This window comes from Varroa destructor, unplaced genomic scaffold, assembly GCF_002443255.2.
Source record: "Varroa destructor unplaced genomic scaffold, Vdes_3.0 BEIS01000007.1, whole genome shotgun sequence".
Classification (NCBI taxonomy): Eukaryota; Metazoa; Arthropoda; class Arachnida; order Mesostigmata; family Varroidae; genus Varroa; species Varroa destructor.
The window spans coordinates 7735434-7763011 of NW_019211460.1; the positions used below are offsets into that span (position 1 = coordinate 7735434).

The following is a 27578-nucleotide window of genomic DNA, read 5'->3' on the forward strand; positions in this document are numbered from 1 at the left end:
CCATGCTCAGAAGTTCCATTCAAGGAAAATATAAACGAAGTCGGGGCCGAGTCAAAGCCGAGGGATGTTTTTGTAAAGGAAATTCCTCATGTTGTTAGCAACGATACTGAAGAATCCGAAAAGAATGATCACGAAAAGAGCGCACAGTCTAAAAAAAATTTTATAGAGCAAAAAATCAACCAAAAAAATCCAATGCAATAACAACAAAAAAGAAAACTTCTAAAACGAAAGGCCCACAGCCCAGAAAACTGAATGCGTTTCTTAAAAAAAGTATGCCTAAGTTGGAATCGGTCTTGGTCTTCTAAGGTAAGGAATAGAAAACCCTATAAATCTATTTCACATGTACCAGATGTGATGGAAACATACAACTGTGTTCATATTGTGGCTTAAGTAGTGAGTCGAACAAGTCAACAAAAACCTGTATAGTGAACAGAAAACCCTATAAATCTATCACACATACATATATTGGATTAGAAAGCACGCATATATGTATATGAACTTGTATAAGATGTCCTGTTACTTTATTTACTTGTTGAACGCTACCTGATAAAGGTGAAACGCTATCTGATGAAGGTGAATAAGTTTGATTGATTGATTATTTAAATTACTGATAACGAATCTGGTAGATTCGTGGCTGTGGCAACGTTTAGAATACAAGGAGTCAATGATCTTTATTCTCAGCAATTATCTATTGAGATTTAAAAATAGGAATTCGCAACACTATATCTATAGACAACTAAAAGAACCTCATAAGGTCTAAAAGGTGCCCATTTGATTTAGCCACCAGCGTCGTGAACGGACATCTGAAAACTGTACTATCAAAAAGCTCTTGTTGTCTTAGTGTGTTAGCTCACAAATGCCGTTTGTCATGCGAACGACTTGTATATGCTAAACAATTCGTACGAATGATATTATTATTAGTTAACCTTACTAGTCAGGCAAACCTTTTTTAGTGGTAAGAATTTTACCATGAAGACTGACTCGAGACTGGAGAGTTCCCCACCGCGACCTACAACAGATAACAAATACTTTGTTTTGGTAGGATATGAAGCGGAGCCCGTGTTTAAAAACCAAATATTTACACTCCATTAGCTGACAATCAAACTTTTAATCAAATAAAAACACGGGCCTTAAATAGCGCATTTATTATGTTTGATAATTATTTACATTATATTCTCACTTCCTGGCTATGTCCTTCAAGTTGTTCTGCGTCTAGTCGTCCTATTTATTGTCGCCCTTGTTTAGCCTGTCTCTGAATACTCACTCCTTCGTCACCTTTCCCTCAGTTTCGCAAATTCTGGTTGGGATTATGCGACTCAAGAATATTCCTATGATTAAATATAAAACGATGCTTTCCAGCCGTTCTCCCCTGTGTCGTGAGTAGACTTTCTTTTATCGATTTTAAATTTTTTATCTATGTCCGTTTCAGAATTCAGACTTTATTTTCCTCCGTTCTGGAGAGCTTGGACTGTGAGTAGCCTTCAGTACCTCTCAGACCTTTAGATTAACAATGTTGTTCTCGATAAAAAACAATGCCATTATATCTCTCTTTCATTTTCGAAGGTTACCTAAAAAAATTTAACATTGAACATAAACAAATGTATAGCCAAGAATAGTTAAAGGCTGAATTATGGTTGCTTTTGCACGCTGCGTTTAAAACTCAGCTTTTTTCACTTGCATTGCAGATATTAATATTTCATGGTAGGGTGCGATGTTTAGATATCAAGTTTCCAGCAATTCATTAAATGTCTTCTCTAATTTTTTGTTTCAACAATTTCTAATTTACATTTTCTTTCACTCAGTCCCTGCGCGAAAAAATCTTGTTTCCTGCGTGAAGACCTTGCTTGTTGCGCTCCCCGGGGACTACCCACTGCGCCTATACACAAATCCCAAGAAATAGGATTTTACTCTGATCAAGCGCTTCAATCTTATAATCTATATGTTAAATGAATACGCACTGCAACAACAGAAACTGACATTAGATTATACAACATATGTGCCCAGTCTGTCCTTGATTCTTTCTCCATAGTTCAATGGGATGAGAAAAACCCAGATCGTTAAAGTCTGTGCTAATTTAACATTTGTTCTTGAAGTTGAAGGGTCTCTTGTTTTTTCAGCGAGCTATAAAACTCTTTTAATAAAAAGACCATTAACCGCACTGTATCTGCCCTGCGTATTTGCCTTCCGTGCGTATTTGCCTTATGATTGACTTCATACTTAGGTTTTAATCACCATTGCCATTTTCTTTCAGCCCAAATAAACGTTAATAATAGCAAGTCCATTGAACGAACGCCAAATCTCCACTAAACCGCGTTTCGCCGTGCATTCGTATTATTGTAGTTTCGTATTATTGCAGTTGCGAATAGTGTTACACATTTTCGTTCGGATTACATTATTGTTCAAAAAGCACGGTCCTGTAAAGAGATCAAGCCTTTTGCTTTTCCGGGCTACATGTGCTGGGGCGCTGACATCGGTGGCTGAGACGCTGGTGGCGAGAGTTGGGTTAACTGTTCAGTTTCCCGAGAGGGGACCGCGCCAGAATTATCTTCGAGTGCTGTTTGAGGAAGAACCGTACCGGCTGGGGGAGAGGTCCTACTAAATACCTGCTGGAACGTAGCAGCAGGTAGAGTGGCCGATACTGTGATAGGTGGCATACCGGGTAATGACAACGGCGTAGTGACCGCGGTTGGCTGGAAAGCGGACATATCTGTAAAGTCAAAAAGAAAAAGGCAACGATAACAGGTTATGTAAAAGACAATACTGAAGAGAAGAAAATTCTCGACCGTTGACTACGGACTCTCCTAGTTGTCACCGCGTGCCTGAATTGATGTGTGCACGCATTATCACACTGTAAAGTATACATGAGACACGACAGTGGAAATATTTGCCAAAGTCATGTCGGAAAATGGATTTGATTCACAGAAGTAATTATTCAAGGAAATAAAGAACAAAGTTTAATATTGATAATTTTCGAGTGTCTAGAACCCAGGTTATCATCTGCAATTCTGCACAATTCTAATATTTATAAGTAAGTTCACACAACATACGGGCTTCGGGTAGCATTTCAGTTATATTCATATTACCAGCTCAGGTATAATGAAAATTACGGCGTCACCGCAAATTACCGCATTGACTAGAATGAGCTAGGGTTACATTAAATTATGGAACCTTCTTATTATTACCATCAAAAACCTAGTCTTCCCTCTCGAATGCGTCGACTGGCATCAAATTATGTGTTAGCTATCATACACCCCTCTGACCTACCCGTAGAATGAGACCAGCGATTTTCACTCAAGATCGCCAACATGTTCTTCGAACCGCTTTATCAAAACAACTCCATGCGCTTCCATATTTCAATCAAAACAAACATAAAACCTATAAAACAAACAAATACGCGGAGAACTAATTGTTCTATAACTAATTATTCTGGCCAATTAATTACGCCGCTTTCTCACAAAAAAAAAATATAGTTTTTAGCCACCTCTCATGTCAAGTCTCGAATGTCAACTCATAGTCTCATTAATTTTCTATATATATATATATAATATACTCATCACCTAAGTATGTGATTCCCGAACCCTACTATCAGGTGCCCAACACCGCTAGTGAAGTATATACTTGCACACCGTGCAGTAAGAAGTAAGTACGTGTGCATACCTACAAGAAGCGCATGAAAACAAAGAAATCACATAGACGCATGTAAGGCTGCATCGTGCAATGAGAAGCACAAAACTTCTTCCGCCTTTTCTTCGCTGGGTCTCATTTTTCAATGAGGATATTTTTATTGACTGAGTTTGAGAGGACTGATCAGTTCAAGACAGTTAAGCACACTACTTATATAAACTAATACATGCGCTGCTTTACAGTACGTTATCTGGAGGTTCAAACCAAAAACAATGACAGATGGGTGCAGTTCGTTTATTTACGTGTAAGATTGTGTGTGTGTATATGTGCAGTAGGAACGATAATAATATATGAGGCATTTTTCTCTAAAGCTTTTTCTGTAGGCTGGCAAAAATCGAAAGCACAGTTTCAGATATTCTCAGTATGCTGGTAATACTAGAAATACACACCCACCTATGGAAATCGATCTGACGGCGTTATCTGTATCTCAGAGAAGAATAGTGGAATGTAGATCGTAAGTGGAGTATTCAACCGCACGCAACAACGGCAGCGTAAATCAAAACAAAAACAAAACATTTAAACGAAAAATGTAACTAAATAAGGTCAATGAAAGATATCTAGAAACGTCATTATAAAAAGAATTAAAGACAATATAGTGGCAAATTACCTGTGAAAATCAAACAGTATTTGTATTATAAATATAAACAATAACAACCCAGTGAACCGAACATTCGCACAAAATATAATTATTTAGAGCTACTAATCGCACTATTTTATTAGAAAACAGTTACATTACTATGCGGAGCAGAAAACTCCGAATAAGCTCAAGTCACCATTAAAATGAGTTATCCTCATTTCCTTTCTTTGCAAAAAATATCATTATAAGAGTGAAATTTAAGTCAACAGCAACAGATAAAACAGCGCTTATAACTAACATACATATTAAGCATAAAATTACCACGTGAGGGACTTCCGAGGCTAAGACAACGAAAAATAGATAAAGTACCAAACAGCACCGATCCGTCATCAGTCGGTACAAAGCAATCGATCACGTCGGGACACAGCAAACAAATCGTACTAACCAAACAAGGGGGTGGCCGTAGGTGGTCCAATGGATTTTTGAGCCGTTGGAATCGCCGTCGGAATCTGCCCTAGGTCACCACCTGCTCCAAGGGACTGCGCCGACTCCTGGGCTGGCGTTGTAATGTTGAAACTGTCTAAAACGTTTTGCGGCGTAAACGTCCGATTAGTTTCGATGGGGTTGTGGTATGGCGCAGCGCCCTGCGAGATTGTTCCAGATGCAACGGAACTTGGCGGAATACCTTGGAACGGAACCTGCTGAGATGATGGTATCAATGGTGGGATGACAGGTGTCGTCCCACTAACAGCCCCAGTCATGTCGGTACTACTCTGTAAAGGAAGTTGTTGTTGCTGTTGGGGGAGCGGTGGAATGGCTGCAGCAGAGACAAAATTAGGTATGAGCTGCCCGTTAGTAGGAGGTGCTGAAGTCTGGAAGAGGGCCGAGGCAGTGGAGTTCGGTGCCATCGTCAAAGACTGAGAAACAGCTAACGGTGGAATCGGAGCTGGAGGGGCTGGTCCTGGGGGCGGTATTTGCTGCCCATCGGTAGTAACTGCAAGAATAGAGTTGACGTTGATATTAACGGGAATGTGGAGAACAATGAAGTGCCGTTAAATCCGTAAATCCTCGATCTCTGTAGCAATTTCTTAACCAATCGCCACTACTATACCGACAGTTCAAAGACAATACCAAAAACGATCACGTACTCGGCACGGGAACCGGAGGCGAAGGCGGACTTTTTAGCGACATCCCGTCAAACTGCTGCATTAAGGGGTTCACTATAGGAGCTTGTTTTGTACCCGGTGGAACTCCCACACTCTGGTACGTCTGTGAGGGCAGCATGACAGGCTGCTGGGGATGATCCTGACCCATGTGACCACGATTATATTGTTCCAACTCTAGTTGCGCCTGTAACATCCAAACATGCTGAGGTTTACTGCAGTAATGATTTAACTAGCAAAAAACGCTTATTTCAATGAAACAGTATGTAAAACTAAATTTACTTCCACAAACATTTTACTAATGCGTTTATAGTTGACTGGAAAATATATATCAATACTTGTGTTTTTCGTTAGTTTGCAAAACGCAACACCTCCTGCATTGTTTCAAGCTTCCCGCGCATTTGTTTCTACTGACCTGCGTCAACTGTTGAGCTCCTGACGGGTTAATGTAACTTGCCTCCCCAGTGGTAGTAAGTTGCGGTCGCTTCTCCTCGCTCATGGGGTCATCTCGGATCGGGATCCGATGCAAGAGTCCATAGCCTATTCCACATCCGAGACTCCCGTCGCCACCCCATCCGCGTTGTGGTGTGATGACCACCTCCCGACACGCATCAGTGTCTGAATTGTACACGTACAGTTTGAGTGCGCGGCCTTCATGTGCATCGATTAGCGTAAATAGGTCTTCCGGCTCGTGCAGGATGGAATCCGCACCAATAATAAAATCGGTATTCGATCGCAAGCCAGCGAGGTCAGCCGGCGAGCCAGGAGTGACATCCTAAAAAACACGAAGCAAATTTAATTGGACGAATTGACCACTTATCTGTTCAAAAAATTAGAATGATTGGTTAATTTACTAATTTAGTTAAATCCTAAAAATACTCAGAATAAATAAACCAAGAACGTATCTTGAACCGGTATATCTACTTATGTGCGTATCAGAACATCTCATCAAATTATAACTAACGAGCGCCTTACCAGTACATGCCAAACAATTTCATTAGCTCCTTCAAAAGAACAAAATCGAATGGAGACGCCGAGCAGACCCTGTCCTCCCCATAAAGTCGATGGCACTATTTGTACTTCTCGAACGCGTTGCGTCTTTGAGGAGTAGACTGTCATTCGTAGAGGTTTCTCTACTGAAGACTTCAGTATGTCTTTTAGTGTATCATTATCCTGGTTCTGTAATAATAATCACAGGGAAGCGTAAGTTTAATGTAAGTCAAATAATTATGAACAATCGATTGCAAGCTCTTTTTCGTTGATTACTTAACCATTATTCGTAGTTTTTTTGCACGTGTCCATGGTCTTCTCAGACGGTAGCGCATTTTAGATGACAGGAGGGGCTTTGAGAACTCTAATCTGCAACTGTTTTCTAATGCTTCGTTTGATCATTAAAATTTAGAAAACTATCGCCGTATTTATAAACCAATATCATTCCTACGCAGAAAACTCTTGGTAAAATGAGCAAGAGTGACATCAATATGCAAGCTTTAACCATAAAGCCTGAGACATGACTAAAGTAAAAGCTAACATCGATAAAGGATTATCTTGTTACGGATGGCTGCCATAAACTTCTGGTGTTTGAAGCCATCGCGAAGAGTGCACCCCGCATGTCTGCTTAATGGCACGTTAATTATAGCCAACCTATTAAGCCTTCTTAATGTTATTACAGATGTTAGTATCGCAGTGTTCCCATAACGAACCAAACAGCTAAATGTCGTCTGGTTTAAACAAATAATAATTACATTAATCTAATAATATAAGAAACCCGCAAAAAACCAGAAGTATATAATGTCACGCCTATATGATGTCACACGATACAATCTGGAAAAACAGTTTAATTTAATCAAGAATTATTTAACAAATGCTGTAAACCTTTGAGTAAAAGATAATATAAACTTTCATAATCGTTGGGTACTCACCAGTCTGGTAGATCCTACAGCCACAACATAGTCAAAAAAAGCTTCTAACCCAGCTTTTTGGCCCGGAGAGTTATCTTGAACCTGCAAATACATTCAATTTGATCGTATACAAGACACCAGAAACAGTTAGGGTACTCCACAGAAAGCCAATCGAGTTACTTTAAAACAGGCTTAAATATCGGCCATGGACAGCCATCAATTAGCGTTCGAATTTTTAGACCATAAAAGGAACTCGAGCCAGAGGATTGAAAAAAAGACTCAATCTTTGCCTAATAAAATACATAGCAGCAAATATAGAACAATATGTGCGTCATCTGCCTGCTAATTATGTTGACTTACGATTTCCGAGTTCCGAAAGAAATCTAATAGAACGCTAATACGATGCCCTGAAAGCATTACAGCCGTCTCATAACATCTTAGGTGAAGCGACGGCAATATTCAACTGTCTTGGCTTTGATTTTTACCATAACTATAGTGTACATTTATCGGGCTATTAGAAAAAGAATTTACGTTAAAAACTACGCGTCAGTTCACTTACTCAGTTTCGGCACATTTACAATTGAAAGTGACAGTTAAGACCGAACGATTTGCTAGTTTCAAGAACATCTGTGCATGCGAATTTTTTCGCGAAAGACGTTCCAAGCTGACGCCTGCTAGGCCCACGTATATCGCAAGGTTTTTCTCGAGTTCTGTACTCACCCTCAGAATGTGGTAACCCTCAGTTCCGCCACCGGGAACAGGGTTGCTCTGGCCCGCTCCCATTGAAAAGTTCACAAAAACCGCACTAAAATATGCCCCGAGTGCAGCGCTCCAAATTACGTGGCAAAGCACAGATGTTCTGATCCATCGATAGCAGACCGGCTGATCGTGTTGCCGGCCACTGTCCTGAGGTATTTTGATGCAAAATCGTTTTGCAGGAAACGTAAATTGTATGCAGAGACATTTGTTGTTTTTGGAATAAATCTGCGTGATTGAATTAGCAAATAAAAATAAAAATCCAACAAAAAGTAAGACATTTTGTCAAAATTTAAAATATAAGGTCCTTCGGAGCGTAGGTCTGCGGCTGTACACACGACAGCGAGCAGACGATGGACAGTTTCGCGCCTTTCCCCTCACCGAGTTTAATGAGACAATACGGACACAGTTTCTCAGTGCGAACTGAGTTTTGGCGGGCATTGTTGGCGCTCCGTTTGCTCACGCTGGTGGTATCAAGGAAGGTTGTCATCTGCATTCTCACCTGCACTCCGTAGTTTCAAATTTAATTTCTACGCGACTGACGGCAAAATTCGACACACGTAGGACAGAAGGTATGCAACAGTGAAAGACGTAAAAATTAATAGAAGTTCACACGTTTCAGAAACTTTCTGAAACTTAATTCGGCAGAAAGATAGATTCGTCACCGATAAATGCCGCAAGCCGGTCGGCCAGAAGGGCATTTAATAGTACCATAATAATGCTAGCTGGATTGTTTTTTAGCTGATTGGACGTAAATGGGGCCTAGCAGTTCAGAAAAGTTATCTACAAAATTTTTGAACCACGGTACAGAATAGACGTTTAAGCTTAAGATAAGTATGTACCGTTCGTGACAAAAAGATTCGCTTAATGGATTGAGTATCCAAAAGGACTTGTGAATTTGTTTTTTGTATTTCGAATGGTCGGACCGTTCCTATTCGGCGTCCTAGCGTACGTACGATTCATTTTTATAGATACATCAGGGCCACAATAATCGATGGATAGTTGGAGGCAGCATTGGCAGGAACTAGTCACAGTCAACCGAACTAATATCTATGTAAATGCTCAATTCACATGGTGTAACCGTTGAACTATGCTTTAACTGTTTTAAACCATTTTAGGCATTTCTAGGTCATTTACTAATATTTTTATCTTGAAAAGAACTATTTGCATAACTCAGAGGCCCCATCACATGTTCTTCAGGGATTTATAGATAGTGTTCACAAAATGACATTTAGATTAAAAAGTTTTGTTAATTATACTTATTCTCCAAATTTTATCAATAAGCTTCTAAAGCGTTGCATTTTTTTATCGTATGTGCTTTTGTTAATTAAGGACTGCAGAATGCCCTGCCAAACCACTTTAAATCCATCGGTACGGAAAACGCGTTCCAGTGCAAAGGCGTTGAAGGAGGTCGCTGCTGAAGTAGCAGTCGGAATTGAGCTTTCGTCGCCGAAGTCATCTGGAAAGATCAGGGTCCGCGACAGTCGGAAGGCCGAGCAAGAGAATGGTAAGTGCAAAATGAGTGTATTGTATACTATACTACGCCTGTAATATTCCAATCTTATTCAGGGCAACATGAAGCATCATCAAGTTTTTGTATATTGTTGATCAACCTACTATTAGTTAATCTTTTGCTCGGCTTCAACGTTGTTCCTATGTACGTTTAGGCTTTTCATGTTACTTTGAGGGTGATTCATATTAATCGTAAAAAAACAGATATTGGTAAACTGAGCGCTATGAGCAGCACGGTTCATAGTACATGGTGATACACGTGGCAAAAAATAGAAGGGGTATACTGCACGCAGGTGGCGCCATAATCGATGATGTTGGCCAAGCACGCATATTTTTGCCTCTCCTCGAAAAATCCGTCTGGCACACTATATAAACGGGATCAAGGTAGCTATTAGTTCTTTTTGTTCGAAAACGTCGTTACAATGGGTCGCCCCAGACGTTCTACAAGGGGCTATTGCCACATCTGCAACCACGTGCCGAACACCCATACGAAGCAGATACTTCTAGGTAAACGTGTCGCTCATTAACGTATCGACACGATTCTGTGGCTGATACTGTGCATTGCTTCTAGAAGATCGCTGTTCATTCTGTAGCCTAATCGAAATTGTTATGAGAGTGGTATTTTGTCTATTAATTCTTATATGCATATAGATTTTCAAGTGACATTTTTTCCGCTTGACGTAATGCTCCAGCCATGAACTGTTGAAGTTTCGATGCAACAGACACACTACATTTTTGCACCTAATTTGTCGTAAGGTTCAGTGAAAGTGCCATTATGTTTGCGTGTATGGTGTAGATCTGAAAATCCGAGACAAAATGCCGTATCGATGTCTTAGCTTGTTCTACCGAATCAGTGCAGTATCGGCAAAAAGAAGCAGTTGTTATAGCGTGGAACAATTTTTCATTATAAGTTAGAATCCATAGATCTTCTTAAATTTAAAGCTCAAGGCAAAAATTACTATATGTATTCGTGATCTCGACCTGCATAGCAACGAAGCTTAGGTAGGGGATCTGCGACGGGAGTCCCCCCGTGTGCTGCTAAAATTGATAAGATGTAGAGTGTATATCTTAAACAGAGAAGTCGTCGGTACGCCAAAGTCACTCACGAACTCCTGCTTCTATGGTCTTTCTGGGTTCGATTATTATGATCTTCACCGAATGTTACACCAAATGGCCTAGCTAGGTTTGCCTGCACGAGCTGTATAGTCATTTGAAATACTAAGTCAAGATTATTATATTTCATGATATGCCTACCAACTTCGCGGCAGCTAAAAGCCCACCTCGAGTCGCTATCAACGGAAGCCTTGCTGTAGCTAAGGCCAATTCTACAGTGTATAGTCAGGCACGACACTTGCTGCATACGCAGCTCACGGACGTGATCATCGGGAGAGATAACGAAATTGCTGCCCTTAAAGGATTCATCGAACCTGCACTAAAAAACAAAACCGCACTTAGCCTCTATATTTCGGGTTGGTGTACTTAAGGACACTATCGCGTGCCGCCGGCTTGAGCCATTATTCATTATGTATGACTATAAGATTTCTCTGATTTATTTACTATATTATGCTAAACCCGCGTAATCAACTCAGTTTGCATATAATTCCCCCATAGGCAAACCGTACTGTCAACATCAAGACTCTTTTTTATAAGCGTAAAGCATTTACAGAGTAAATACACATGGCAACATGGTCAACTAGTGAGTGTGTCGCTATTCTGAATACGAGCCAAAATTTGGTAAGAACTCGCTATTTTTATTATCCTATCGAATCCGTCACTTGTTTTACGAAACCGTAGAAAAAAAAAGGGTTTTATAAGTAATATAGACACCCCCAGTTTTAGGTCATATTATAGCACTAATTTAGCGAAACTGTCACTAAGGGATTTTTTTGTTTACCTAACCTTCGATACCTCCCATTTATTTTGCAGGGGCCCCGGGAACCGGCAAGACTGTATCCTTGACATACGTTTTGGGAAATCTCGAAAACAAATACGACTTCAGGTCCGTATTCATTAATTGTATGACGGTCAAAAATGCATCGTCAATATATGCGAAAATTGCTGGAGGACTAAATTTCACCGGCCAAGATTTGGAAAGCGTACAGAAAGGTGTCCGAAAGCTGCCCTGTGTTGTTGTGCTCGACGAGGTTGATCAACTGCAAAGTTACAACCAACAAGTTCTCTACTCATTGTTCGAATTAGTTAAATTGAAGGACTCGAGGGTGGTTTTAGTCGGAATTGCAAATGCACTTGATCTCACTGACAAAACCGTTCCATTGCTTCAAGCGTATGGCTGTCGACCACAATTGTATCATTTTGCGCCCTATAACGACAAGCAGATTATCGATATTCTGAAGTCTCGTCTTGCTGAATTTTCTTCTATTATCAAGCCAGTGGCCCTCGCATTTTTGGCCAAGAAGGTTGCGACCTGCACCGGAGACGTTCGCAAGGCGCTGGATATCTGTCGGCGAGCTGTCGAAATCGTGGAGCGGCAGGTGCGCCAGCAACGCATTCTGATTGCCCGCGGGGGCCCTACCGCCAGTCCCCAGAAACAGATTCTAGTCGATATCAAGCACATCTCGGAAGTACTCTCTGACATATTCAATACTCGAGCTCGAGGCAACCAAGATCTCCATACAACATTGCCACTTCAGCAAAAATTACTCCTTTGTTCTATCCTGGTTTTCAGCAAGCGCCGTAAAGTTAAAGAGGTAACGATGGGCAAACTTCATGAAGTGTACAGTGGAGTGTGCAAAGTTGCAAAGGTTGCTGCCATTGACTACTCTGAACTTCAATCTATTTGTACGTTGCTTGAAGCACGGGCCTTGGTCTCGATCAAGAAGGCGAAGGTGGGTCGTCAAAGTAAAGTCAGTCTCGCAGTAGACGAGGCCGAAGTTGAACAGGTTTTGCAGGATAAAAGCATCCTAGCCATTTGCCTCGATGAGACGTTTGCAGTATGCTAAGCTTTAGAGGTCAGCGTAATACTGTAATCATTTAAAGCTATTAGCCGGATGCAGCTGCTCCAGAGGAATATTTGTTATATATATGTATAAGACAGATTTAGACTCAACTTCTTCTATCTAATCGAGGTTTAACACATAGTAGAACAATCGTGATTTCATTTAGCAGTCGAGGGATGCTTATAGGCATTGTAATAATAGGCAATTTATATAAAATTATTTAAATTGATTGACCTTCGAAAATAAGTTATCCATCTAGATGTACTATAAGCCATAAAACATGGAGCAACGATAAGTTTACGCGCGACTTGGCTCTAAATTATGTACACAAAATGGTATAACGGAAACAAAATAGTTTAAGGGATTCATTCCTCACATTGTATGATGACACCTTATGATTCGCTTTGTTTTTTGCTACAAGTCAATATATTAATGCGAATACACATATTACACAGTCGAATAATTGTGCTATTCACAACAGTAATGTTGATTTATATAGAGAGAAAACGTCGAAGAACGCTGACGTCAGGAGAAAGAGTACGTCCTCAAGGGGATTTCTTCATGGGGCTTAAGAACTCAGCAGGAGTTCAACGTAAGGATCGAAACGTTCAACTGAACACTTTGTATGTGCTTTAAGAATCTTGACGGTCATAATATTGTGAGCGACATGACGGTATCTGGATACGACTGATCTCCGGATGTATTGTATCTATTGTAAATAAAACTAAATGACTATGACTGAGTATGTATAAGAAAAAATGCGTATTTGATTCACCGAGTTTCTTAGGTTTTTTTGCTGGCTTTTTCAGAATGGAATTTTGGCAGAAACAGATATATATTTGTTTTTTGCGGTTTTCATGTTGGTTATGTCATTTGTAGCAACACTTCATGCAATGTCAATTAGCATAGCATTTTTGCTTTTTATTTCTTCATTTCTGTATAACTAAAAACGTACAAAATTTTTAAATACCGAAAAACTTGATTAAATATTCAAAGAGTAAGCAGAAGGTAAATGCGAGAAACATTTTGTGGAAATTAAACGTAAGTTATATAATGAAATAAGACTGGTGGCTCGCCAGCTACGAAGTAAAAGACCCCTGGCTTGAATCTTGCCACCCGATTCATACGCTTGTTGAATATTGAAAAGAGCCGTTGTAGACGCATAGTGTCCTATTGCAATGCCGCGGATAAAATATATATATATAGAACAAAAAATGTAAGTATAAAATAAACATCAGTTTATCATTCGGTGTCTTTCCCAGTCTTGCGCGCTCTTTTCAAATATTTCACTTTCTCTATAAAAAAAAGTGGCATGAAAATCGTCTGTGCTACTTTATCTGCTGATACACCTAAGCACGCGTACTTTAGCCTCTATTTGTTTTCGTGTACTTTTTAATATTATATACGATGCTTGCTTAAAGTAGTAAGGTGCCGTTTCGTTTGCACTGGGTGTTTTTCTTAGTGATTGAATTGTGACGTATTTAGTGACAAACCTATTGGATTTTGCGTACTGGTCAAAAAAAGGAAATGATAATTATTTACCTTAATTGACAAGCTACTTTATTTGGTTTTATTAAGAAGCAGATATTTGCTGCCATTGAATCTTAGATAATATAACGTCTCATATTGGGGTTGACTCGGCGGGCCAACTCTTGGTGTCGCGTTTGTTTTTGATTTGCTTATCCAAATGTTACCATTATGATGCAGTGGTAACGTGTTTGCCTGTTAGATTTAGAAATCGGCTGTAAACTCACCTCGTTTCTTACTGGGAGCCAGCCGCTCAAAGCAGTGATTAACGCAAGAAATCGACGCAATATTTTTGTGTCTAGTCGCGACTATACCTATGTACATTTGCATAGAGTCTCATTTGGTAAAAAAAAACTGCGCAGAAGAACCATCACAAAAAGCTAGTTTACCTTGGTCCCCACGTTGATACGTGCATAATAATGCTCGTGGCTGTTATTGCAATACTGTTCAACAGTGTGGCGATGGCGTGACGCCATATCTCTAAGCGCCCTTAATGTTAATGAGAAAAAAGTGTGGTTACCAACGCATTTGCTCCTTTGTCAAAGCATGAAAACCTAATTTTGGGTATACGATTGTGCATAGTATGTAGTTAATTAGCGAATTCGATTAATGCTAACAAGGATGCCCCTGCATAAACCCGTTGAAAAAAGATATCATTCAGTTCGTACCAAAATAACTTACGTCAGCAGCATTTGGACACGTACCTCTAACAATCGCCCCAAAAAAGCGACTTCTAAAACGCATTCTATATTAGAAAGACATCATTAGTGCTGACAGATAAAATAAAAAGTAGATTTCAAAAATAAGCATCCAAATGTTTGGGAATATGGTACAGAAGATTCGTATCGTAACAGTGTTTTGTGCTCTAATAATTGATCTCTGAGGAATGGGTTTACATTATAGAAGGTTCCTGATGTCACATACCGGATTTTAAAATTGATAACCTATAGTTTCAGGTGTTAAAATGTATAAAATCAAATCCAAATATTTTTTGTTTTTACAGTTTTCAAACTTTGGCATATTGAGAAAAACTCCTAATTCCTGCTCAATTTTTCTTTTCTGAAACTGTTATTGTTCTTATTGTTATTTATAAATCAGCTACTTTTCTGCGGTTCGCGATCGTCAAATACAGCCTTTATAGGTGATTATTACCTAGGATGTGCTGATTCAGTATTTGGTGGCGCACTTTTTATAGAGAAACCATGAAAGTTGTTGCTTGTGATGTCGGTACTGGTCCGCTGTTTGACCCGAGTACTGCGACGACGCACGGAACCTCGCCAAAATAGCGGCTTCAATTCGTTCCAAACCTGAAACAATCAAGGTAAGTTACGCTGTGCCTTTATTTTGCCTGAAGATTTCAGTCTATTTCGAATAATAGTATTGCGTTTAAATCGTGAGCAAAAAGACCATCCACGACCGAAAAGCGCAGCCCTCTAATGTTCCCTTGCATTAAGCATGGACTAGCAAAATTCTAATTTAATGCCCTGTACATGTGTATAGATCAAATGAACGTGTTCAGAATACTAGTATTATAATAAAGGTTATAAAGTAAATATGCTTACTGACAGTTATTATAAAGTTAAACACGCATAGAAAAAATCAAAGCTGCACAATCGTCGCCATAAGTACGAACACTCGCAACGATTTAACGGTTCCTTGATGCTTCCGTTAATTAGACATAACGCATAATTTTTTTATTCTTCGACATACCTACCTTGCGTTTACACGTAAAGGCAACAAAGATGAAGACCCCCTGTGCGCCTCCTAACACGAAAAACGGATACCACAACCAAGAGATATCAGTGAGGGCAGAAAGCACTCCGAAAAACCACGTAAATCCCAAAACCACCACCAGTCGAATGTACAGTTTAAGGCGGGTCATTTCGGTTTGGTAGCCAGACGGATTCGTACGGAATTTTTCGGATCTCGTCTGTACTTGTCGAACCGTGTATGCGGTGTAAACAAAGAGCATGAAGTTGAAAAGAAGGATCGTAACAATAGGTGCGACAAAAAACGCCATCAGTCCGTATCTTGAACCGATCCAACAAACTTCGCGACCATATCGAGGCGCATAACGACTGTACGGTGAAAATCCATCGTAGATTACGGACGAGCAAACGATAAGAGCGGGGCAGAAGATACCCAGTATACTGTATTTTATCATTAGATAGGGACCACCCGTTGCATTAAACACGTTTACTGCTAGACATCGACATGAGTCAAGAGCCATGACAAGCATCCAGAAAAAGGAGGCAAGATAAAAGTAATGTGCCATAAGCCCGATGCTGAAGCACATGTAGGTACCAGGTTGGATATCGTCCTTAATCAAGAACATTACGTGACCTAGTAGGATGGTTAATGAGAGGGACATAACGATTTTTCCAGGCCGTGTCACGCGTAGGGTTGGGATCAAAAGATAGACAATCAGTTGAAGAAGCAAACAAACCGAAGATGACATAAGACAGACTTCAGCCACCAATTCCTGCGCAGGATTAAGAGACACGGTGATCGCAGTCTTCAGGCAAACCCGTACATGAGTTGGGACGCCACTCTTTGATGTGATATTTGAGTATTGATTGAAGATCTGCTTTGAGTCTAGTAGCATAACCGAACCATTCATCATAAACTTTACCCATTCGGCCTCAAGAGTCAAATAGAAACATCCCACTTCGCCCTCCTGAGAGACACAATGAGCTCCGTTCCAAATCCAGCCGGGCTGACACAGCACAGGACTGCAAAAAGAATTTAACACAGCTACCTCGCCGGGTTTACAAATAAGCTTGTTGCGATACGAATTAAACATGTCCCCTTTCTTGCCAACTGGAGTCGTACGCTCCTCGGGGAGAGATGGCAAGCCGGGATTCAACCTGTTAAGGGGTACACCTCTGCAAAGTGCGCAATGCGCATTTTGATACGCATCTAATGTATCTGAGTGTACATAAGCAGTATAAAGAGGGCAGTACTTTTCCCATTCCTCCACGTCTGGATCAACTTCGAGGTTCTCATCACGAAGGGGACAATCTTCAATAACCGGCACCTCAGGACACAGTCGCGTATTGAAATGCGCAGAAAAGTTCCCCCAATCGTATTCCTCGGCGTCGACTGTGAATTTATAATCACTTCCATTGGCAGCCACGATGTATTGGCGAACTTTTGGGTCGTACTTCCATTTGTTAGTCAAACGAACCACCGACCAAGTGTCAGGCGTCATTTCCTCACTAAACCACATGTATCGCTGCTTCCAATGATAAATATCTCCACGAGCCTCCTTAATATTTGAAAATGGCATATTGCACAGCACACAGTAGATATTTTTATATAGGGTACGACTCTTGAGGTGGAATTGGGGCTGATCTATCAGGTGAGAAACGTTTTCCATGTGCTCTGGATTCTCTTCGCACCGATACTTTGCAAAGGTTGGATCATCTCCATCGTCTTCCCCACAGCCCATTTTAGTATAGAAAAACCGAAGTCCCAGTTGGCTGCAGTGATATCCCTGGCGTTCCTCTTTTTTGTCACGGATGTCCACATCGACACAACAGTCGCCATAGCGTGAACACTGACTGTCGCAGAAACACAGAGCGGTTCTTAATGACACGGGTGTCGGGGCACGTATATTATCTCGGAGGCAGAGGTACTGCTGGCGGTACAACTTACTAAAGTCCCTCTGGACCGCTTCTTTGATATCATGCTGAAGCTGATCAAAGGCAGCGAATGTCCTATAAATTACCAGAATCAACAGAAGGCTCATCAGCATCATTAGGTAGTGACTAAGTGAAGCGTTTGTCCTCATAATAGTTAACGTTATTATATAGTCAACAAGGAGTAACGAACCTTCATTAAATCAACAAACAAGTTTGGCAGAACTCCTGCTATCGACCTGGTGACTAGTCGCACTAGTGCGAGAAGGAATAGATTTATTGATGCTAAAACTAGCGTCGCTGAACGCAATACAAGCACCAACGCTCAGTGATGCGCGATACCTGTGATGCGCTTTAAGAGGCCCTTAGCCTAATAGAAAGTCCCATCCTCTGTAGTAAAGAAAAATGCCAAAACCTAAGATCTCAAAGGGGTGCAGCAACTGTTCTCAGAATATTTATGTATCTAATGCAGTTTAATATATGTGATATATATATGATAAAAGGCAGTCTAAATCGTTTACTCCTGGGCAATCTCTAATGTTGCACCTTTAATAAGATAAACATGTTTAATGCATTGTTGAGTACGTAATAACTATGTGTAACACTTATCTTACTATAGAAATCAACAGAAGATTTAAGGTGTGTACATGGTATTTATTTAGTCTATCTTTCTTTCCTAATTTTCTTTAGAAGGATTAGGAGAGGTTGATGTGCGGCAAACTGTGTTAAAGACTGATGGTCGATACTATCAGCGATCGCCGCTCTTTGTCCCAAACGGAAGCAATCCCTTCATTTTTCCACCAATTTTACCAACAGCGCCTACGAATCTTTGGACAATTCCTGAAAAACTTATCACAAATTACGCGTTTAATTTTCGGTTAGTAAAAACTTGGAACGACACACTCACTAAATATGAGAAAACTACAAAGGTACTACTATGGTTTATCCTAATGGGCTTGGCTTGCCTACAAACGAATGTATTTACTTAAATGTCTAATTTCTATTTTCAGATTGAATGAAAAATACGTGCAAGTTTTTCTACATCTATTTTCTTATATGCGCAGATATTCGATGCATAGAGTACGGTACCCTCTGAAAATGTCGTCAGTAGTAATATGGATGCGAACAGGAAACGATCAAAAAGCATTTAGCATATACATTACGCTAAACTTTTAAAAGACGTAGCGTTTGCTCGAGTTATTCCCCTTCGGAAAACTTTGAAACCGTGCTTATAAACGAAATTAGCTTTATTTGCCAACTCAACTTCACCGATTTACAATTTACATGAATGACGAATTTTGAATTGCACACAAATAATAATGTGTACCCATTTTGATCACCCCCTGGAATTACTCCCTGTTCGATAGTATATATACATATATATATATATATATATATATATATATATATATGTATATATTTACATATAGATTAATCTAGGTGGCACTATTGGTGAAAAAAAGTAATGAGCAAGCTATTTATTGTAGGTTCGCACCTTTCTTTTCCTCGGGTTCGTCATATTCAGCCGGTTCCATGGTGGTCTCGTCGTCCTGTCCTAGCGTCCTATCAACAGCTATAAGAAACAGTAAGACAAACACTAAACTAAACATAATTGAAAGCACAGATCGCATTACGACAATTTATTTTCCACACTTTTGCAGATAGACGCGGCAAACGGTTCGGTGCGGTCAAGTACGCAGTTCCTCTTAAAAGACGATTTAAGTTATGACGGGTAATAATTTTCTCGGAAGCCGCAGTCTTCGCTGCAGCTGAACTTGCGTTAGAGAAATTGTTTGTTTTCTAGCAAGGTGTGCAAACTTGACAGCCGTTAGAAGCATAGTACTTAGACAAATGATTAGTGAAGTAACCTGAGGAAATAAAACTGCTCTATGTAACACATGAGTACCTTAGCTTTAAAGAAGTCTCCGAATCTATTCCCACCCAGAAATTTATCGAAAACAGTAGAAGCTTTATTTTATGGAACGTATGACAAGCGAATAGGAAATTGATATAGTTTTTTGGCTAATCGTGACGGCTACTTTACGATCGAAGGGAATCTGGTAGAACCTGTCGAGATCATCAATGCTAAAACGCTATACTCTCTCGCAGGGTTAGAGGCCGCTTATTGATGTATGATACTTACTGCACTACTCAAAACTGCTCGAATTATTGAGTCAGATTGAAGGTAATTAGCGCTTGCCGGCAACTTACACTTTAAAAATGTTTTCAGAAAGCATTAAAAGACTTCCTCTTACAAAGCGATCACGCGGATCGCTTCATTCACTTACGCAGGAAATTTTCCCCACGTGTGCATTGCTTCGTTAACTTACGCAGGACATTCTGCCTCGCATCGATGCGTGACCGCGTACTATTGTATAAACATTGAACTCTTTCTTGCTTCGTTTATTCATTAAGGAAAGAATTCTGAAATACAAGTCTGGAGTTGTTGTTTAGGATTGTTTAGGATCTTTCAGTAGGATTTTTCACCTGAAAGAGTGCTAAAATGAAGTGCTAAATATTAACCTCATCAACTTCATCATCAGCATTCTGAAGTAAGAATTCTGAACTACGAGCCTCGAGTAGCCTCGAGTTTCTGTACGAGTTTTAGCTTTACTTTGATTTTCCATAGAGTTTTAGCTCTACTTTAGGTTTAGCATTTTTCATAAGTAAGGGTGCTAAAAATGCGTGGTTGACTATGTAAGTTAAGGTTACTTCGGATGAAAAGCTCTGGATATCGACCGAATATGATCCCATGTGTTCACTCCGAATATGATCCCATGTGTTCACTTCGCTACTTCAATGACTATCGACCGAATATGATCTCCGACCGAATATGATCTCATGTGTTCACTTCACTACTTCAATGACGCATTTTTCATAAGTAAGAGTGCTAAAAATGCGTGATTGATCATGTAGGTTAGGATTACTTAAAATGGAAAGCTCTCGATATTGTGATCCCATGTGTTCATGTCACTACTTCAATGACCAGTAATGCTTCTTCAATTGAAGCTTCGAATAATTTGAAATGAAAACAAACGCAGATAATTGTTACACAAGCGCTACAAATTAGGAAAATTTACTAGTTCCACCGTAAGCCTAATACATCAAGGGATTCTTTCCGGTTCAAATAATTTTAATACTGTTCAAATTATTTTTTTGTCATCTCCGTTTAACCTCAGTGGACACCGAGCATTACGATTTAAATGTTCTGAAGTGGCACAATTTCCTTTCTTGGGATGTTTTCTTAGAACTCGTCGCCGCCGTCATCTTCGGCTCCCCCTTCATTAGAGTCGATGCCAACCTCCTCGTAATCCTTTTCGAGGGCGGCTAGATCTTCGCGGGCTTCGGAGAATTCGCCTTCCTCCATGCCCTCGCCAACGTACCAGTGCACAAAGGCACGCTTAGCGTACATCAGATCAAATTTGTGGTCAAGGCGAGCCCAGGCTTCAGCAATAGCGGTGGTATTGGACAGCATGCACACGGCACGGGGAACCTTGGCAGTGTCACCGCCCGGGACAACGGTTGGCGGCTGGTAGTTTATACCGACCTTGAAACCAGTAGGGCACCAATCGACGAATTGAATAGTACGCTTAGTTTTGATTGCAGCAATAGCTGCATTCACGTCCTTTGGCACGACGTCGCCACGATAGAGAAGGCAGCAAGCCATGTATTTGCCATGACGGGGATCGCATTTCACCATCTGATTAGCTGGCTCAAAACATGCGTTGGTGATCTCAGCAACGGTGTGCTGCTCGTGGTAGGCCTTCTCGGCCGAAATGACAGGCGCGTAGGTAACCAGCGGGAAGTGGATACGGGGGTATGGCACCAAGTTGGTCTGGAACTCAGTGAGATCTACGTTCAGAGCGCCATCAAAACGAAGAGAAGCCGTAATCGAGGAGACAATTTGGCCGATAAGACGGTTGAGATTGGTGTACGTTGGACGTTCGATGTCGAGATTGCGGCGACAAATGTCGTAGATAGCCTCGTTGTCAACCATGAAGGCGCAGTCAGAGTGCTCAAGAGTTGTGTGAGTAGTCAAAATCGAGTTGTAGGGCTCAACAACGGCAGTCGATACTTGAGGAGCAGGATAGACGGCAAATTCTAGCTTCGATTTCTTGCCATAATCTACAGACAAACGCTCCATGAGGAGAGAGGTAAAACCAGATCCGGTTCCTCCTCCGAATGAGTGAAAAATAAGGAAGCCCTGAAGACCGGTGCACTGGTCAGCCAGTTTGCGGATACGATCGAGAACTAGGTCAATGAGTTCTTTGCCAATCGTGTAGTGGCCACGGGCATAATTGTTGGCCGCATCTTCCTTTCCAGTGATTAGCTGCTCGGGGTGGAATAGCTGCCTGAAAAAGGTAAAAAGTACATACCGAAATGCTAATTCCTGTATAAAATTCACGCATTGTTATTAACACCATCTTTTTTTAATTAATGCTTTAATTGCAATACATAGCAACTAGCTTGATTATCCTACTATATTATCCCTCAATGCTAGATGTACGGAAGTGGCACAACAGCAATCATACAAACTGCCATTACCCTGGTGGACCTCGTCCATATCGACCGATCCGGCATCTGGTTCATAGAGGCGCCATCTTTCCATTCCGAAAATAGAACGGGCCACCGACCTATCGAAAATCGTCTGCTAGTGCCACTGCGTTTGCGGTTATAATGATGATGGATTGTGAGAGGAGCGCGGCTACGATGGAGCAGCGGTGCAGCCAGCAAAAGCTAATGCTATGCTGCTGTAGCAGCAAAAGCCACTCAACCCGAAGGATGGGAAGTTCCCTGTTTATCGATAAACAGCTCTACCTTTGATGAGCTACGAAGCTGGCAGATGCGAAACTCCGTTAACTTACCAGTAAAATCTAAAAAACTCGTGAAATTTCATTACTAAGCAGATGCTAAACCCACCGATACAAAGTAGTTATGCGGAAGACTTAGTAGCCGTTATAATCATTTGGAAATGATGCGTCTGCAACACATACCTGTAGGTTCCGGTACGAACCTCGTCGACGACAGTAGGCTCCAGGTCGACATACACGGCACGAGGCACGTGCTTACCAGCGCCAGTTTCCGAGAAAAACGTGTTGAAGGAGTCGTCTCCTCCTCCTACGCCTTTATCGGACGGCATCTGGCCGTCTGGCTGGATGCCGTGCTCGAGGCAATACAGCTCCCAGCACGCATTTCCGATCTGCACTCCGGCCTGGCCGACGTGAACCGAGATGCACTCACGCATGATGTCGAGTCTGCATTGAAAAAGAAACTGTTAAATAACGTTCTGAAACAATGCGAAAAGTCGAAAACCAGCGAAAACAAGGAACCGCGCCTGCAAATAAATGTCCTTTACCTACAAAAAATCGGACATTCGTGTGTCTATGCTTGTATCCATTAGGCCACACCCAAATAAAATACAGCAGGTTACCGTAAATAGATACCGTTACTGTCAGAGCCGCTGGTTAAACTTGTGTATATTAGTAGTCATAGGTACGGTTGCACCTCGACGGTTTCAGCAAAATTGAGCAGAGCCCCCATGAATGCAGGATTATAGCGAGCAGAATAACTTCCATCAAATTTTGTCAATAGAGCTAGTCAGGTCGTAACCTAGGACCTCATAACCCCCTATGTTCCCTATGCCTCATATGCTATGTACGGAGTACCCCACCTAGAGCTTCAGACGTGTGTACAGAATGACCTCGTGTCTGACTCATTTGGGTGGTGTCCATTCATGGGTTGGAACGCTGTACATCGGTTGCACCGGCGCCATTAAGGAAACTCAATTGATGGAGAAGTATCTTTCGAACAAACTAAATCTTCGCGCGTATACTGCGATTTGCAGTTTAAACTACGCAGTACAAAATTCGCAAAAGGCAACATTATTTTAATTATACTGTAAGTAGCTAGCCGTTGCATCACGACTATGTGCCAGGTGTAACGGGCTCACGAAAACGTGGCATCGAGCAGTACATCGGAAAATAGTTTTCTTCCTCAGCCTAGCAAAATCGCTGGCGAAGCCAATCTGACCGCTACAGTCCAATGATAAATAAGTGGATCGTAAGCTCTTACAAAACAAAGTCGGTTGCGTGCTGGGCCTACATAAACTCTAGGAAGCAAACATGTGCTCAACACTGAAGTTTACTGGGTTACTCCAGTGCAAAATATAAATAACCCATTACAACTTAAAATAATAAAAACTAATTCCACATTACAATTATATGTATATATCTCAAGCCGAATAGCTAACTACCTCTACACAATAGTAGACCCCCATGTCTGCAAAATGAACCACCGCCCATGTGTGACGTTAGGCCTAACATACGAATATCTACTTCAATTCAAATATATAAGAAAAAATTAGACAAACTTACTATAGTGGACTGTTACTACCTTGTATCTATTAAATTCCTCATTACTACCGCGGTAAAATCGAAAGTCAACTTACTTGATGGTGGCGACGGATAGTCAATTAAACCAAAGCTCAGTTGAACTGCAGTGCAACGTGCACAAGTTCAATTGAATGTGTCACTCCAACGGTCGGATGAGCCTTTTATACGAGCCGCCCTTTCCACAGATTCCTCCGCTATGTGCAAATGCCCTACAATCTACTACCAACCATTTTAAAATTATTTTCAAACTAGGTACACTACAAACACTCCCGAGTTCAACTGTGTACAGATATCATTTGCTAAATGTCGTGAAAAACTGCTTATTACAAAAGACTGAGGATCTAGTTGCCGGCTGCGTGTCCATCGACCAGTCGGTTTGTTACCGTGACGCGGTCATTCTTCCGCCATCAATCTACTTTTCGATTTATTACATTCACTTGATCTAAGAAGTTCACCACATTTATGCGTATCGAAGCCTTTAAAGTAATACATCCATACTACACCTCGTAAGAAGTGAAGATACGAATTTTCAAACCTCTGTAAGAGAAACGTGTGTGGTTTCGTTCAGCCACTTTTGCAGACAAGCTTTCGTTGTTCTGCCAACGCCATCTAAACAAAACATTTAGCAGACATCTATCTAGGTAATCATTAGGCTAGGCAAACCATTGACTTGCGAAAATCGCTAGAGCAAAAGACAATCTTAGTTTCTAAGCTCAATGTCTCAAACGGCGGTTTCAGCGGAAAATGTGGCCTCCCCAGTGCACAGTGCCAAGCAACGGGCACTTGAAGATTATAAGCGAAAGGTTTGTACGGAAGTGTGCAAGTGTGACCTAAGATGTAGCTTTAAAAATCGTTTCAAAGGGATATGGCGGCTACGCATCTGCTATATACCCAATTGTAACTCAGCCATCTCACTATGAATAACGCAAAAGCAGTTGGTTTGTTGACAACACAGGCGTCTTAAAAGGTTTAGGTAAAATTTCCTTTGTAGATTTCAAATTTCAAAAATCTCTTCAGTTTTCTAAATGGCTTGCGATTTCCGAGTTCTTTCATATATATATATATAGGTCTTCCTCGTTTGATTCTTCGACCAGATTATCCATTTTTTTAAACATTTCTTAGTCGTAAAGATCCCTTTAAGAAAGAATAGTGTTCTTAATAAAGGCTTCTAGAACATTTATGCTGGAAGTTCCATTATTCCAGCTGATACCTGCTTGCACACATGCGGAAGTTAAAACTACAATCATTCTATATAATCTAAGAATCCAATGATATACTCAACAGTAGTGAGTATAAGATTATTTATATGCATGTAAAATGCATGTATATACATATCAGCGCACACTACTTGTACTACACGAGTGGGAATATAGTCGAGTCAACTTTTAAAGGAAAATCTGTGTTCCAATTTCACTTTAATTTCGATGTGTTAGGTGCTGGAGCATCGGGAGGTAGAGTCATCCCTGAAGGACATGCGAGAGCAGCTCAAGGAGTTGACAAAACAATACGACAAATCAGAGAACGACTTAAAGGCATTGCAGTCCGTTGGACAAATTGTTGGTTAGTAAAAAGATAAATGTTTTAGAAAACCTTTTATGGCTACATGACTGCAATTAATTATTCATAATAATAAGTGAATTCTACGAATGGATATATCAGCGGCATGTATATTTTAACAAGCTAGATTTAATTGTGAGATATCGCTCTTACAAATATTACATCCGCGATAGTTAGCTAAAATTTTCTGTTATCCCAAATGCCCCATATTTTAATGCGCCGTTTGGTTGAAGAATATTTTTGCCATGTGGTATATTAGATATAATTAGGATGTAACATTTTCACGAGCCTATTTGATGGTAATTTCATGCCCAAGCGTTTACACATCTGTGACATCATAATTGCACAGGTGAGGTATTGAAACAATTGACAGAGGATAAATTTATCGTGAAAGCAACCAATGGGCCTCGCTATGTGGTTGGCTGTCGGCGTCAGCTTAACAAAGAAAAACTCAAGGCTGGGACCCGAGTCGCTCTCGATATGACAACACTCACAATTATGAGGTAAGTCTCATACTGTTAATCATAGTATGTTCGTCTTCGTCTCGATTATACATATTTGTCGTTTACGAACTGCAATAAAAAGAAAAAGGATCTGAAAGTAATCGTCAGTATCACCCTTTTTCATCAAAGATTAGCGAAATGAGAAATCGTAAGAAAACTGTGTGAAATAGGATGTCAGGTAATGTGAAGGACATAAACCGAATGAAGTACTATGATATGAATGTGAACAATGAAGCTAAAATCACACCTGCTTTGGTACCTTCCACACACAGGTACCTTCCCCGTGAAGTCGATCCGTTGGTCTACAATATGTCACATGAAGATCCGGGCAATGTTTCGTATTCGAACATTGGCGGTCTCCAAGAACAGATTCGCGAATTGCGTGAAGTAATTGAGTTACCACTACTCAATCCCGAGCTCTTCCAGCGAGTCGGTATCACTCCACCGAAAGGTTGTTTGCTGTACGGACCTCCAGGGACCGGTAAGACGCTGTTGGCGCGCGCTGTAGCTTCGCAGATGGATGCCAACTTTCTGAAAGTCGTGTCCTCGGCTATTGTCGATAAATACATTGGCGAGTCAGCGCGATTAATTCGTGAAATGTTCAACTATGCTCGCGATCATCAGCCCTGTATTATCTTCATGGATGAAATTGATGCTATTGGTGGACGTCGTTTTAGCGAAGGCACGTCAGCTGATCGTGAGATTCAACGCACACTTATGGAGCTCCTTAACCAAATGGACGGATTCGACGCTCTTGGTCAAGTTAAAATTATCATGGCAACAAACCGACCTGACACATTGGACCCGGCCCTATTAAGGCCAGGTCGTCTGGACCGCAAGATTGAAATTCCGCTCCCAAACGAGCAGGCCCGTCTTGACATCCTCAAGATTCACGCCCGCAAAATCACGAAGCACGGAGACATTGACTGGGAGGCTGTTGTCAAACTCTCCGATGGTTTCAATGGAGCTGATTTAAGAAACATCTGTACTGAGGCTGGCATGTTCGCCATCAGGTACGGCTAGGCTTTTCGTGGTATTGTTATACTGTAGCGTTTTTCTTATTCGCAATATACGTTTTATTATTGGCGATTACTGCGCTATTTAGTAATTTTGAGTGTTTATCTATGTTTGGCAGGGCCGACCGCGAGTATGTGATTGAGGAGGATTTCATGAAAGCTGTACGGAAAGTTGCCGATGTCAAGAAGCTCGAAACCAAGCTTGACTACAAGCCTGTGTAAGCGGATTCGTTGATTTCGCTGAGTCGTGTGCACTGCAAAGCACGTATGACATATAGAAAGCGGCAGTTTTACAACGTTTGTGAAAGTGCTGAATAGACATAAAACTGAAATAAAGATAACTATATTGACATATTAGGTTGATTAAACTTGCTCTTAAACAAGTAATTAGC

The 27578-nt window shown here is 40.8% G+C and overlaps 5 protein-coding genes across 9 annotated transcripts; 2 read left to right on the plus strand and 3 right to left on the minus strand.

The window, feature by feature from the left end:
* Positions 1-1130: 1130 nt before the first annotated feature.
* On the minus strand, positions 1131-8207 carry Grasp65 (Golgi reassembly-stacking protein 2). 2 transcript variants are annotated; one of them, XM_022813380.2, is made up of 8 exons: positions 8046-8207; positions 7347-7427; positions 6400-6603; positions 5840-6199; positions 5410-5611; positions 4707-5255; positions 4078-4104; positions 1131-2707 (listed from the first exon to the last, which is right to left on the minus strand). In XM_022813380.2, the coding sequence occupies exons 1-8, from the start codon at positions 8106-8108 to the stop codon at positions 2448-2450; spliced, it is 1746 nt and encodes a 581-aa protein (XP_022669115.1). In that variant the 5' UTR covers positions 8109-8207; the 3' UTR covers positions 1131-2447. The 2 variants fall into 2 exon arrangements, with proteins under 2 accessions (XP_022669115.1, XP_022669116.1); XM_022813381.2 differs by lacking the exon at positions 4078-4104.
* Positions 8208-8307: 100 nt separating this feature from the next.
* Cdc6 (Cell division cycle 6) lies at positions 8308-13313 on the plus strand. 3 transcript variants are annotated; one of them, XM_022813382.2, is made up of 4 exons: positions 8308-8653; positions 9414-9588; positions 10862-11062; positions 11520-13313. In XM_022813382.2, the coding sequence occupies exons 2-4, from the start codon at positions 9423-9425 to the stop codon at positions 12551-12553; spliced, it is 1401 nt and encodes a 466-aa protein (XP_022669117.1). In that variant the 5' UTR covers positions 8308-8653; positions 9414-9422; the 3' UTR covers positions 12554-13313. The 3 variants fall into 3 exon arrangements, with proteins under 3 accessions (XP_022669117.1, XP_022669118.1, XP_022669119.1); XM_022813383.2 differs by having other exon boundaries at positions 9422-9588; XM_022813384.2 differs by lacking the exons at positions 8308-8653; positions 9414-9588 and adding an exon at positions 9715-10100.
* Positions 13314-14084: 771 nt separating this feature from the next.
* Positions 14085-17905, minus strand: LOC111254751 (uncharacterized). Its single transcript, XM_022815923.2, has 2 exons — positions 15792-17905; positions 14085-15384 (listed from the first exon to the last, which is right to left on the minus strand). The coding sequence occupies exons 1-2, from the start codon at positions 17868-17870 to the stop codon at positions 15226-15228; spliced, it is 2238 nt and encodes a 745-aa protein (XP_022671658.1). The 5' UTR covers positions 17871-17905; the 3' UTR covers positions 14085-15225.
* Rpt4 (Regulatory particle triple-A ATPase 4) lies at positions 15259-27573 on the plus strand. 2 transcript variants are annotated; one of them, XM_086974782.1, is made up of 6 exons: positions 15259-15398; positions 19206-19303; positions 25544-25670; positions 26017-26170; positions 26443-27183; positions 27306-27573. In XM_086974782.1, exons 3-6 carry the CDS (start codon positions 25583-25585, stop codon positions 27406-27408), a joined length of 1086 nt encoding a protein of 361 aa, XP_086830908.1. In that variant the 5' UTR covers positions 15259-15398; positions 19206-19303; positions 25544-25582; the 3' UTR covers positions 27409-27573. The 2 variants fall into 2 exon arrangements, with proteins under 2 accessions (XP_086830908.1, XP_022671660.1); XM_022815925.2 differs by lacking the exons at positions 15259-15398; positions 19206-19303 and adding an exon at positions 24647-24913.
* Positions 20761-24325, minus strand: LOC111254752 (tubulin alpha-1D chain). Its single transcript, XM_022815924.2, has 3 exons — positions 24167-24325; positions 22713-22973; positions 20761-22070 (listed from the first exon to the last, which is right to left on the minus strand). Exons 2-3 carry the CDS (start codon positions 22961-22963, stop codon positions 20963-20965), a joined length of 1359 nt encoding a protein of 452 aa, XP_022671659.1. The 5' UTR covers positions 22964-22973; positions 24167-24325; the 3' UTR covers positions 20761-20962.
* Positions 27574-27578: the final 5 nt, after the last annotated feature.

Excerpts from the sequence above, each read along its gene's own strand:
- Grasp65 (XM_022813380.2), bottom strand. The coding sequence starts at position 8,108 with ATGGGAGCGGGCCAGAGCAACCCTGTTCCCGGTGGCGGAACTGAGGGT. Across the intron at positions 6,604-7,346 it reads CTGTAGGATCTACCAGACTG|AACCAGGATAATGATACACT; the intron begins GTGAGTACCCAA and ends TTATTATTACAG. Across the intron at positions 5,612-5,839 it reads GAGCTCAACAGTTGACGCAG|GCGCAACTAGAGTTGGAACA; the intron begins GTCAGTAGAAAC and ends TGGATGTTACAG.
- Cdc6 (XM_022813382.2), top strand. The coding sequence starts at position 9,423 with ATGCCCTGCCAAACCACTTTAAATCCATCGGTACGGAAAACGCGTTCC. Across the intron at positions 9,589-10,861 it reads GAAGGCCGAGCAAGAGAATG|CTAAAAGCCCACCTCGAGTC; the intron begins GTAAGTGCAAAA and ends ACTTCGCGGCAG. Across the intron at positions 11,063-11,519 it reads ACTTAGCCTCTATATTTCGG|GGGCCCCGGGAACCGGCAAG; the intron begins GTTGGTGTACTT and ends TTTATTTTGCAG.
- LOC111254751 (XM_022815923.2), bottom strand. The coding sequence starts at position 17,870 with ATGAGGACAAACGCTTCACTTAGTCACTACCTAATGATGCTGATGAGC. Across the intron at positions 15,385-15,791 it reads CCTTTACGTGTAAACGCAAG|GTTTGGAACGAATTGAAGCC; the intron begins GTAGGTATGTCG and ends TGATTGTTTCAG.
- LOC111254752 (XM_022815924.2), bottom strand. The coding sequence starts at position 22,963 with ATGCGTGAGTGCATCTCGGTTCACGTCGGCCAGGCCGGAGTGCAGATC. Across the intron at positions 22,071-22,712 it reads GTTCGTACCGGAACCTACAG|GCAGCTATTCCACCCCGAGC; the intron begins GTATGTGTTGCA and ends TACCTTTTTCAG.
- Rpt4 (XM_022815925.2), top strand. The coding sequence starts at position 24,827 with ATGTCTCAAACGGCGGTTTCAGCGGAAAATGTGGCCTCCCCAGTGCAC. Across the intron at positions 24,914-25,543 it reads TTGAAGATTATAAGCGAAAG|GTGCTGGAGCATCGGGAGGT; the intron begins GTTTGTACGGAA and ends TCGATGTGTTAG. Across the intron at positions 27,184-27,305 it reads GCTGGCATGTTCGCCATCAG|GGCCGACCGCGAGTATGTGA; the intron begins GTACGGCTAGGC and ends TATGTTTGGCAG.